This window comes from Chionomys nivalis, chromosome 26, assembly GCF_950005125.1.
Source record: "Chionomys nivalis chromosome 26, mChiNiv1.1, whole genome shotgun sequence".
Classification (NCBI taxonomy): Eukaryota; Metazoa; Chordata; class Mammalia; order Rodentia; family Cricetidae; genus Chionomys; species Chionomys nivalis.
In genome coordinates this window covers 13692486-13705113 of record NC_080111.1, presented here as the reverse complement: position 1 = coordinate 13705113, position 12628 = coordinate 13692486, and the positions used below count along the sequence as shown (strand labels likewise).

General features: G+C 45.9%; 1 protein-coding gene across 1 annotated transcript in view; it reads right to left on the bottom strand.

Moving 5' to 3' along the window:
- Nucleotides 1-1783: 1783 nt before the first annotated feature.
- Nucleotides 1784-12628, bottom strand: part of Akain1 (A-kinase anchor inhibitor 1) — a 51034-nt gene continuing 40189 nt past the window's right edge. Inside the window, exon 2 of the mRNA XM_057758729.1 lies at nt 1784-3768. Coding sequence (XP_057614712.1) covers nt 3575-3768 — 194 coding nt within the window. The 3' untranslated portion in view covers nt 1784-3574. The remainder of the gene's footprint in view (nt 3769-12628) is intronic.

The following is a 12628-nucleotide window of genomic DNA, read 5'->3' as shown; positions in this document are numbered from 1 at the left end:
GATTAGGATGGTTGGGATATAGGAAGGGTGGATACGGGAGCAGAGAAATATATATCCTAACTAAGGGAGCCATCTTAGGGTTGGCAAGAGACTGGACTCTAGAGGGGTTCGCAGGTGTCCAGGGAGATGTCCCCAGCTGGTACCTTGGGCAACTGAGGAGAGGGAACCTGAAATGACCCTATCCTATACTGATGAATATCTTACATATCACCTTAGAACCTTCATCTGGCGATGGATCGAGGTAGAGAAAGAGACTCAATTTGGAGCAACGGTCTGAGCTCTTAAGGTCCAAATGAGAAACAGAAGGAGGGAGAACATGAGCAAGGAAATCAGGACCACGAGGGATGCACCCACCCACTGTGACAGTGGAACTGATTTATTGGGAGCCCACCAAGGCCAGCTGGTCTGGGACTGAATAAGCATGGGTTGAAACTGGACTCTCTGAGCATGGCGGACAATGAAGGCTGATGAGAAGCCAAGGACAATGGCACTAGGTTTCGATCCTAATACATGAACTGGCTTTGTGGGAGCTTAGCCTGTTTGGACGCTCACCTTCCTGGACGTAGATAGAAGACCTTCTTCTTCCCGCAGGGCAGGGAATTTGGACTGCTCTTCAGTATCGAGAGGGAGGGGTAATGGTGTGGGGGGAGGAGAAGAGGAGTGGGGATAGGGGGAGGGGGTTGGGAGGAAGGGGCAATATTTGGGAGGAGGGGAGGGAAATGGGAAACGGGGAGCAGGTGGAAATTTTAATTTAAAAAGAATAAAAATTAAAATTAAAAAAAAAAAAAAGAAATGGGGAGGTAATGAAGACTAAAGCCGGGGAAGCCAGGGAGTTGTTCTGTGTCTCTTTGCAACAGTGTTTGTGCTGAAGAGAGGGTTACAGAAAACCAAATCCACATGGAAGGATCCCTTTCTTTAGTTCTTTCCTGGAGATAGGCAAGCCAGGCATGAACAGCTGAACACACGGAGCTGGGAAACTCTCCTGTGCTTTACCTTGGAGTAAATCAAGGTCATAAAAGACATTAAATAAATGTTCCCCCTGTTCTGAAAACAGAGCCGAGGACTGGTTTATGACAGTAACCAAGAGGAAAGTCACAGCAGGTTATGTGGCAAGAAACTCCACGCCCACTTGTTGAAACCCGATAGCCTTATCACTGGACAGGGTGACTCAAGAGTACAGCAGCCACACTGGTTCTTATGACGGAATCGCATAGATCTCTTCATAATTCGCTACCCTGAAGGCACTGGTTGCTCCGTTTCACCCTGTCCTCCCAGGACTCAGTGTCACTATTCCTTGCTTCTGACTTTCCACCTCAGAAAAATCGTAATGAACACTTGACAGGCCAGATCTCCTTACCTCTCTCTGCTTCTTAGTTCATTTCTTGTATTGTGATGTATGCCTTTAATCCCAGCATTCAGGAGGCAGAGGCAGGGGGATATCTGTGAGTTAGAGGCCAGCCTGGTCTATATAGTTCTAGGACAGCTAGGGCTACTCAGTGAAATCCTATCTGAAACAAAAAAATAATAATAAATACGCTTCTTTTCTACAGTCAAAGCTCTCCTTAGTCAAGGTAAAGGGACATTAAACAGTTGGCACTCTGCCTGTGGTATGGATGCGTTTGAAGACACATTTCCCTGGAAAGCCTTTATGCAGGTAAGAGTCACATATAATATGAGCCAAACAAGAACGTATAGAAAACTGCTTTACATGGATACATATTTCAAATCTAGATATAATTTATTTATAAATAGTATTTAAATACAGAAATCAGTAATATTTCCCAGATGCCTTGTTTATTTGTACATACACGCCAGAGAAGAAAGGTAACATATTTATGTTTCTGCCATTTGACAGTAAAACAAGGTTGTGTACAGTCAGATGTCTTAGCAGAGACACAGTGTCAGGCCACCTGCAAACTACAGGCACGGGGTATGTTTCTTATTTGTGGGAACACATGAAAAATTTCTCCAAATATACTTATTCCCATAACCCATGCTATGAGACTGCCATAAATTCAGCCATATGATTTTAGGTTGACTTAAGTTTGTTCTTTAATTGCCATGAGTTCTGCTTTAAAAGAAAATTGATGAATAAACAATATCTAAAATTTAACCCCCTCTTTTTTCCCTTGTGAATTCTCTCCCAGGATTAATTTGTTCCACCTGTGCATTACCAAATACAGTCTAATGTGGTGAAGGTGGATTTTTTTTCATTTATTGTTATCTGTAGTATCCCCAGCCGCACATAGTAGGGCAGATTTGAATTTTGGAGATGTGTAAACACTAGCAATCTGTTGCTTTTAGAGTGAATGCCAGTGTAGACACTGATACTCTGTAGCCTGGAGGGTTTTAATCAAGGTTGACTTCTTCCTCTGTCCCCAGTAGCACCAACTCAGTGGTTTTCATGAAGCACAGTAAAGGAGGCTCTAAAAGACTTGAGAGGGATGCCTGTTGTCCACACAGGAGCAGCATGAGGTTATCCTGGTGAATGGAAGTGGCTGTGTTGGCACACTTGCACACACGTCTCTCCAAATGCCTTCAGCCCTCAGCCACATAACTCTTCTCATTCTGTTCGCACGCCTCGGTGAATTAAAAAGAAAAAAAAGAAGTTTTCCATGTCTTCACAGTTCTTATTCCCGGCCTTATAATTTTGATAATGTTAAAAGAAAAAAGTCACGCTGATTCTTTTCGTGGGAGAGGGAAATCTATCAGTAAGGGACTAGCGAAGATGCAGAGCTGGGTGATAGCATAGCTGTCACCGGGCTCAGCCTGGCCAAGGAGACTGTCCTCTCTAGCTTCAAGGGTCGGTAAGTCCAGGATGGGGAGCAGCTAGAAGCTCAGAGTGTGTGCTGTTCCCTTTAGACTGCCGAAGAAAACTCATGTGTGTAGGTTCGGCCATCTCTTTTAATCTTGAGTTAAGAAGAAATAACCATACTGTCCCCACCAGATCTCTGCGCAGAAGGTAAATGCCAACAAACAGCTCAGAGAACAGAGAAAAGACTGAGGTCTCACACGGCATAAACACAGTTTTTCCTTGGAGAAATATAAACGTAAGCTCTAGTACAGGGCTGGGGCTGGATTCTGCTCTGCGCAGTTTGACCTTGAACCTGAACTCTCAGCAGAAAAGTCACCAAGTGTCTGTTTGAACAGGGCTAAAGCTCCAGTCCCTCATCTTTCTAGTGTATCTTTTAATATTTATGAAGAACACAGAACCACCCTCAGTGACTCAGAAGGGCAATAAAGACCGCTGGTTGAATTCATGGAAAAAAAAAATGCATAAACAAGACGTAGAATCCTTTTTTTTAAAGAAATAGGAAAATAGGTTGTGTTACGAAATGACATCTGCAGTGTGAGAGCCACATCTGGCTCAGCTGCTCCCAGAGTCTCCCCACAGATATGACGAGTCCCTAACACAGGTTTGCAAACCACAGCTCATCACAAAGACTAGCATGAACTCATCCTACTGATAGGCATCCATGACACTTTGGTTTGCTTCTTGGCAACATCTGGTGGCACGTCCTACACTACCAGAAAAGGCAGAAACCAGGATGGCAAGAGCCAGACCCAGCACCTATTACTTCTTCTCGTGCTTCTTGGTCAGCTCGCATCCTCCCAGCTGGCCCCTGGCCTGGCTGTCACTGGGTCTGCCTTCCCTCCGCAGGCTCTCCTGGGAGACTTGCTGCATGGCTCGCAGGATGGCGTTCCGTACAATCTGCTTGCTGGCATGCTGAAGCTTCACCTCCTCTGGCTCAGTCCCAGGCTTCTCACCTAGGCAAAGGCATGAAAAAGAAGAGAGAAGTTCATTTCAGGAGCTGTGACTCTGGAGGGGTAGGGGAAGCCCTCATAACAGAAACTGCTATTGTACCCCTCCATTGATTTGCCCTGCACTGCACCCTAGTTCATGTTCTCACCATCCCAGAATGCCCAACTGCTAGAGGTGGTCACAGGACAGCCCTGGATATTGAAGTCCTCTGAGAAGTCTGTTAGGAATGGACACAGCCACACCTCAGGTGTTCATCCCTAAGGACATGTGCGTGAGGGCAACACTAAACAGACTAAGTAGGAGATATGCATCACATATGTCATGCATGCAGCACATGATTCTATATCTATTACATATAACCAAAGGCAAGGGGGCCATGAAGTCAAGAGTGAGGGTAGAGAGACATGAGAGGAATGGAAGGGAATGGGAGGAATGAACATGATGTGTAGCACGATTATTAAAAACCTAAGACAGATATTGGGGCTCAACCTGAAGGTCAGAAAACCAAAACAACCAGCCACTGGCTCTTACCACTTCCTCAACCCAATATGGCGATCCTGCTTCCAGGAATCTCAGAATGAGACTGTGTCTGAGAGCTGTCTCCTCTCATTTTAGATTCCTCTCTAGGGCTGGCATTAAAGGCAGGCACCACTACCATTGGTTTCTGAGGCAAACTAGTGTGGCTACTGGGATTAAAGGTGTGTGTCACCACTGCCTGGTCTGTAAGGCTGACCAAGGCAGCTGTTTCACTCTCTAATCTTCAGGCAAGCTTTATTTATTAAAATACAAATGAAATATCACTACAGTGATGTAAAGTATGAACATATAAGAAATTTTCAAGAAAATAATTTAAAAAGAAGAAAGAGACAACAGGGGACTGCTAGTAGAAGAATGTTATTATTGTTGTTGCTGTTTCTTTTATTTTTTGAGAGTTCAATATAGTTACAGCATTTTCTCTTTTCCCATTCATCCCTCCAAAATCTCCCATATATCTCTCCTTTCTGTTCAAAGTCATGACCTCTTCATTAAGTGTTGTCATATACATATATGTGTATATGTATATATTCCTAAATATACCCCACTCAGTCTATTTCATGTTACTGATATGTGTGTTTCTGGTCTGGTAAAAAAAAAAAAAAAAGCCAGAAACTATGCCCAGAAAATTTCACTAACATTGCTGCCTAAACCTGGGTTGAACAGGGACAACAGCAGTAGACACACTAAGGTAGATGGGTGAAAGCCCCGAGGACTCACCCCTACAGGCAACTAAGGAACGCTGAGTGCAGTAGAACAGTCTCCCCAGGGAAGAGCACACCAACTGCTATCCAATAGCGAATGGTCAGCCCAGAAAGACACTTTAGGGCCTCATTCCAAACCTCCTACCCCACACAGCCTTGCAGTCTTGTGCAAGATCCTTAACCACTTGCACACCCATTAAAGAAGATTGCTATGGGGCAAAGTGATGTAACATCTATTCAGAACGCTGAGCAGATTCTGGTACCAGGTAAGCATCTAGGGAAAGACTGCCACGTTGTATTAGTGAGGGGCTGACTACGTTGTGGGAACAGAGAGACGGAAGCATGAGACTGCTCCACGGACGAGGATACTTGTGCTCTCCCTGTAGCACTGCAGATAGACTCCAGTGTGTCTGGTTTGTGGCTCTGGGTTATCTGGGGACTTTTCTTCGTCCTGTGTCATTATCCTGATATTCGATACAATATGACCTTCGCCCGCATGAGGGACACCGAATAAGCACCATCCCAGCTGGAGTTGGAAGGAAACAAAAGATTGTTTCCTTTTGAAGACTCGTTAAAGAAACCAGGCATAGCTGTGCACACTTGTAATCCTTCACGTGGAGGTAAAAGCAAGAGGGTCAGGAGTTCAAGGTCATCCTCGGCAGTGAAGTGAATCTTAAATGAGAAAGAGAGCCCTCTACGTTGAGCACTGACCTAGTATTTAAGCTAAGTTATCATTTCTTCACTCAGCCATCACAAATATAAATGGATGAATAAGTCAAAGTTGGTGTACGCCATAGTCTATGGGGCCCCTCAATAGCCAGGTTGGCGTAGCTGATGCCCTCTGTGAGCTGACCTCTCATTGTCCTCATGACCTCTTTGTCCTGGGCCATGAATATTCACTTGCAGAAGAGATGAGGAACAAAGTCACGTGTAAGGAAGGCACAAAGGAAGAGACACGACCAAGAGCACTTAAGAGATCACTGAAGAAAAAGAAATACACGTGCTTGTGCATCCGACATTTGGGTGCATCCCCTACCTCTTCCCTAGGCTATAAAGAAAGGGACAGGGCAGTGACTGTAGGGACATGAGTCCCATAGACAACGTCTAAGATGAGCATCCTAGCTCCAGCCACTGCATTATCTGGGTTATCCTTTGCCAAGACAGAGTCAGTTCTCATCCGCGGCTACCAGCCGACAACCTCTCCTGTTCTTCTGTGCTCTCCCCAGTTCCATGGTGCTACTCAAGTCTCTGCTTCTCCGTGACTTGTCTTGTTTCCTGATTTTACAGGCTTCTCACAGGCATCCTGTATCACGAATTCTAATAGGTCTTAATAATAAGCCCGGAGTCAGATATAGGGGAAATGCTGAGAGATCAGAGAGATGGAAGAGCAGGACCACAGCCACCTTACCTACTGTGGGACCCTCACCCCTTATTCTCAAAGGGGCAAGAAGAGATTTCCTAGCAGAATGTTTTCCCAGGAACATAGTGACCTTCCCCTCTCCCACCCAGGAGATTCCAAGCACAAAGTCACTTAGCTCAGCCCAGCCAGCCACCTGGTACAGGCTGACAAAGATGGCCTAACTCAAGGACAGTGACCTTGCTCTAAGAACAAGGAAAAGGCTAACTTAACAGAATGGGAGGAAGCAAAAGTCCTTGTACCTGTGCCAAAGCATCTTCAAAGATTCTCTTTGTAGTTATGCCTTTAAAAGCTTACCCCACAGAGGAGATACAACTCCTCTCTAACTTGTTGTAACGGGGATGGAGATGAGTTCCAAACATGTTTGTATTATGCTGATTAAACCTTGCTTATTACAGTCTGGGCCTCTCTGGTGGTCTCTCTCTAGGGGTCATAATCTGGACACAACACCTACTAAACTTCCCAGCCAAAAAGAGAGTGAGTTCCTGTCCCCTCCCACCCTACCACTTCCTCTCTCTGCCCAGCCATATCACTTCCTGTCTATAAAGGTTGTTCTGATTCTTTAAGAGACAAGCCACACCCACTCCGTCCCCCATCCACTGAGGCAAAACTGATCTTCAACTTCCAGCCTGAATTCTCTCTCTTTTCCAGCTCCCTCTTGGAGAGGCAGTTTCCGTCTCTCCGTTCTTTCCCCTCTCTTTCTCTCTCTCTCTCTCTCTCTCTCTCTCTCTCTCTCTCTCTCTCTCTCTCTCTCTCTCTCCCTCTCCCTCTCTCTGCTCTTCTCCCCTTCTCCCCTCCCTTCCATAACCACTAAATAAATATCCAACCTCACTCTGCATGGTGTGCCTATCCGTCTGTCTCTTGCCCGCCAGCCGCCACATGGCTTGCTGCTGCCGGGGACCAGCCACCTTCAGAGACCTGCCGTGTGGTCTTGTGCGCCATCCTTGCCTGGGACTAGCTGCTTTCAGGATCCCGCAGCAAGCTACTTGGGGATCCGCAGCATTTTTAATTTTTCTATTACACTATCTGTCTGTATTGACCTCCAGGTCTGCCTCTATGATCTAACTGCCCTCTGATCTTCAGGTAAGCTTTATTTGTACAAACTAGATATCACCACAGTATCTCAACTACCTGGCCCTTATATCTTCAGCTGAAATTCTTAGGAGAGAGTGTTAGACCTAGCACACCACCACCAACCTTAGAAAGGTAGGGTCAATTGTTATCAAGGGTCGTCTCTCTGCCACTTTTTCTGATCCATTCATCTGTGGCTAGGGAGGTCAAACCTACAGGTAAGAAAATAGCTCCTTGAAAGAAGAAATCACCAGGCCCTTGAAATGTAGGCAGAACATGTGTTCTTTGCCCAACATAGTCTAAGCCAAGAATCCATTTGCAGGAACACAGTGTTGGAGAAAATCCTGATGGAGATGCAGCTTCTCCCGTGAGTATAGAGTGAAGATGTGTAGTACACCCGACAGAAGGCAGAGGCAGCCACAGAAATGCTTGGAGCCTTGCCACTTACTCACAGGCATTTAACTTGCTGCAACATAATGTTCACCTACGCATTTTAGGTGGCCCACTGCCTGGTTTTTAATGACGCAAATGTCCTCTAGGCTAAGTAGCATTTTAAATACCATTTACCTGTTCCACAAAAGATGACGAATTGATTTAATTAGCTCTGAAGTCAAAACGCCCAATGCAAAGTCAAGAATGTGACACAGTTAAATTGGTCTTCAGTGTCTTCCTGTGGAGAATTGCTAGTCCCTCCCTCTGCCTGAGCACCCAGAATGCCTTGCTCTCCAGGGTCCATCAGGCCTAATCTGTGGGTGTCCAGCATTCCGGAAGCCAACAGGAGCTCTGCTACTCCCTGCTATCCTTGCCAGAGCTTCCTCCTCAGTGCCTGTCTCACCCCCCGGAGCTCAAATTCTAATTGGTCTTAGTAAATAAAACCCAGAGTCAGATATTAAAGCACGAAGCTGAAGGATCAGATAAGCAGAGAGGCCAGCCACTAGAGAGACCTTTTACCTCTACTGATGCTCAGACCACAAGGGGACTGCATCTGTCTCCACCAAACCTCAGACAGCAATGAGCTCTTGCCTCCTCCCACCTTATAGTCCTCTCTTGCCCAGCCATATCACTTCCTGTCTCCACCTCCCTGGTGCTGGGATTAAAGGAGTAGGATCCCAAGTGCTGGGAGCACCATCGTCTGAATTCTGTTTTAGATAGATTCAATTTTGTGTGACCCAGGGTGGCCTTGAACTAACAGTGATCCCTCTGCCTCTGTCTCCTGAGTCCTAGGACTTAAGGTGTGTGCCACCACTCCCTGGCCTCTAGTGGCTTAGCTCTGCACTCTGATCTTCAGGCAAGCTTTATTTGTTAAAAACATAAACAAAATATCACTACACCCACCCTGGTGGAAAGTGTCTAAAGAATTTAATTGACACGTGGCTCATGGTTGCTGTCTAGATGGGATTGGGAATTTTCCTGAGGCCCTGATGATTGGATGCAGGTATTTTACCCCTCACCTTGCCGGTAGACCAGCTATGGACTGGCATTAGGGCCTGGGTTGCCATAGTCCAGGAACGGGCACTTGACATTTCTCCCCATGAATGTGGTCAAATGTTCTAGATACTGAGATGTGAAATGTTGTCTGCCATCCCAGAATTCACCTTGCTAAAGGTGAAGCTTTCTCTCTCTCTCTGACTCTCTCTCTCTCTCTCTCTCTCTCTCTCTCTCTCACACACACACACACACACTTGAGAGTTATAAAAAGTTAATAAACTTGCTAACCCTTGCTGCCCTTCAGACCCCAGCCTTTAACTCTTCGTTAGCTCTTTATTTCTCTTTCATCCCAATTCCCCTACCCCAGGACCCTGTCAAGAACCCTTTTTTTAGCTGGTCCTGCTCAGCTAATAATTGGTATTAATCTTTATGGATAACTTAAAATTATGCATCTAACAACTATAGGAAGACACAAATTTGTATCAGTCCTTAACTCCTGAAACCTAAATGCTGTTTACCTCTGATAAGTTCACCTTGTTATACTCTCCTGCAGTGGGGCTTGATACAGGATCATGTTGCCATTCAGTTTAGAGACAGGATCTGAATGGTGACTTTACCTGCATCACACAGAGAGTGGCAGAGGCTACCTCTAGGCTCTCATCATTGTCTGACGGGTCACCAAATATGCCAGGGGATCACCAAATCTGCCAGGGGGTCACCAAATCTGCCAGCGGTAAATGCTCTCATCAGGACAGCAGAGAGCCCACCACCTCTGCCCCCACATGCTCTCAATATATCAAGTTGCCATGGCAACCAGCCAGGCATTTGTTATCATTTGACATTATAAGGACAGTGTTGTCATTCGTCAATGACCAGAAGATGAGACACAGAAGAGGAGAATTAATTCTGGTCCCTTTAATAATGGAAAGCACAGTCTTTTCCCGGCTCTGTGCACACAGGAATTTTTCATGAAGGACCAGATGTTGAGTCTCGCCCATCTGTGCCCATGGCTAATGAAGCCCTGCTGCCTGCCCCACTTTGGAACTGAGAATGGTAAAGCTCCAGCCCCTGCTTCTCCAGCTTGATGCTAACCTCCCTAATCCACGCTTTCCCCACACAAACCATAACCACATCAGGGGGGACAGTTTAGAGTCTCCAAAAGTAGTTTTGATGACATAGTATCATCAGCAAGTGAAGAACACTTCTGATCATATTTAAGCAGTATCCTGTTATTATAGGCTCCCACACCTACGTGTGGGGCAGCAAGAAGGCCCAGTGTCTCTGCCTGCAGTGGCCAGGAATATTATTTCTGTCGGGTCCAGCCCTATGGGTCCTTGTGCTCCAGAGGATGGGATGTGGATTGAGGAGAGGAATAGACAAGAGACAACAGAGGGAATCACTGGAGCATCCAGTGAATACTGCATTCAGCCTCAAGTTCATTATTCAAAGTTCTCATGTACCCCAGTCACAAGGGGGGATGGCAAAGAACTTCTTTACCATGATACAAAGAACAAACAAAGCAATTTCCTCCTCACCTCTCCAAACATCAAACCACACCCTTGGTCAAAATATACTTTTGCTCTAGAAGAGCTAGTTCCAGGACAGGAACAACAACAACAACAAAAAGCTACAGAGAAACCCTGTCTCAAAAAATCAAAAAAATATATATATACTTTTGCCCACGCAGAGCATCCTGTAACCATTACTTAGGTCAAGCATCCTGTCCTATAACCTTGAAGGAGCAAGAATAGGTCTGAACCCTCTGACCTTTAGCCAAGGTGGAACAGATTCATTCTGAGGGCCCCAGCGTACGCCAGGGCACGGCTACTCTCATAAACTGTACGGAGCTTGTTGAAATTTCCTACAGTACAAAATAAAAAGAATCGCCGGGCGGTGGTGGCGCACGCCTTTAATCCCAGCACTTGGGAGGCAGAGGCAGGCGGATCTCTGTGAGTTCGAGACCAGCCTGGTCTACAGAGCTAGTTCCAGGACAGGCTCCAAAGCCACGGAGAAACCCTGTCTCGAAAAACAAAAAAAAACAAACAAACAAAATAAAAAGAATCACAAAGACTTTTTAATTAATAGATTCTTTAATGGTTTCACACACGAATGTAATACAGTCTGGCTACCTTGGCCCACCATCCATCTTTGTCCTCCTCTAACCCACACAAGGCCCTCTCCTCCCTCCAAATCTCCACCGTTTGTTCCAAACCAATGTCACCAGAGCCCCATGAGCTGCCAGGAGTGTGGCGCTCTCCTCTGGAGCATGGGTTACACGGCGGTTACAGCACAGAAGACAATGAATTAGCTTTTCTCCTCTGGTAGCCCTGGCCTGCCGTCAGTTCGCCTATGTGGGAGCCCCTCTCCCGTCTATGACTGAATATTTAGACGCTCAGCCTGCCCCTCTCCCATCTATGACTGAATATTTAGATGCTCAGCCTGCCCCTCTCCCGTCTATGACTGAATATTTAGACGCTCAGCCTGAGAACCACAGAGACAGTCACAGAACAACCACGGTGCAGGGCACCGCTCAGTGGACCAGAGTCCTGCGGGCTGAAGCATTTCTGTTTTTGCATTCGCCCACAAAATAATTACAGGGCATTTTCTGCAGAATGAACACTAGCTTGGGAGTTCAGAGGGGGTCAAAATATTGAACAGAACAGGCATGAGCCCTGCAGGTTTTTTTTTTTTTCTCGTGTAAAGAAGAGTAGGGTTTAAACTGAGTAACTGAACAGGTTTGGAATTTTTGAGCTGGGGCACACACTGCGACAGAGGAACAACCACAAAGGTGACTGATCTAGTCCGGGGTAAGAGCAATAGCTTCCCAGACAAGAAGCCTCTGTGCTAACAAGACATTAATCTGTGAAAGTGCAGCCACGAGAACAAGAAAGCAAGAAGAGGTGAGGCCAGGAGGTCAGAGTGGAAAGCCCCAGATGCATGCAAAAGCGAGGCTCACGGAGACTTGAGGAAACCTGAGTGTCTGGGAGGAGAAGACACGAGGTTCCACAGGAAAGGAGGCCAGCCCAGATGGTTCAGGCTATGAAAGGACTTGAGATGCGTTTGAGTGGCTTTTGTAGCAAAGAAACATGACCGTCAAATCCATACCACATATCATAGCTGGGGAAACCCAAAAAGACCTGAGTCACTGGAAATCTGTAGGATCTGGACAAGGCCTGGAAAGACAGATGGAATTTAGACTGCCAAGGGGAAAACAAACTGAGTCTTTCTTAGCCCCAGACGACAGGGTAGGCACGGGGCTCACTAATAGCGCCAAGGAAGGCTTCTAGCTTTAGAGCCGCTAAATGATTTCAGCGCATAATTTAATTTCTACATTACTGGGTTGCAGTGCCCTAGGGAAGCCATACAGAATAGTGCCAATATAACCTGGAAAGGAAACAGCAATTTTAATCTAGGAATCGGATTTGATTATTGTGGGCACAAAAGACCGAGGTAATTGGAGAAAAATCAATGAATGGAAGGGTCCAAGTTAGCAGCTACCAACATCAGTTATAAAGCAACCTACTCAGGAAAGCGCGGGAGCATAGTTTCCAACCATCTAGAAAAACATCTTCCAGGAACAACCCAATAAATACATGCACATTCCTGAGAAACACAGAAAGGGGTCTGAGCCACCCAGAACTTTGACTAATTCACACTCTCCATAATTATTTCCAGGTAGATTTGATGTCTACATTAAATATAAATTTGGAG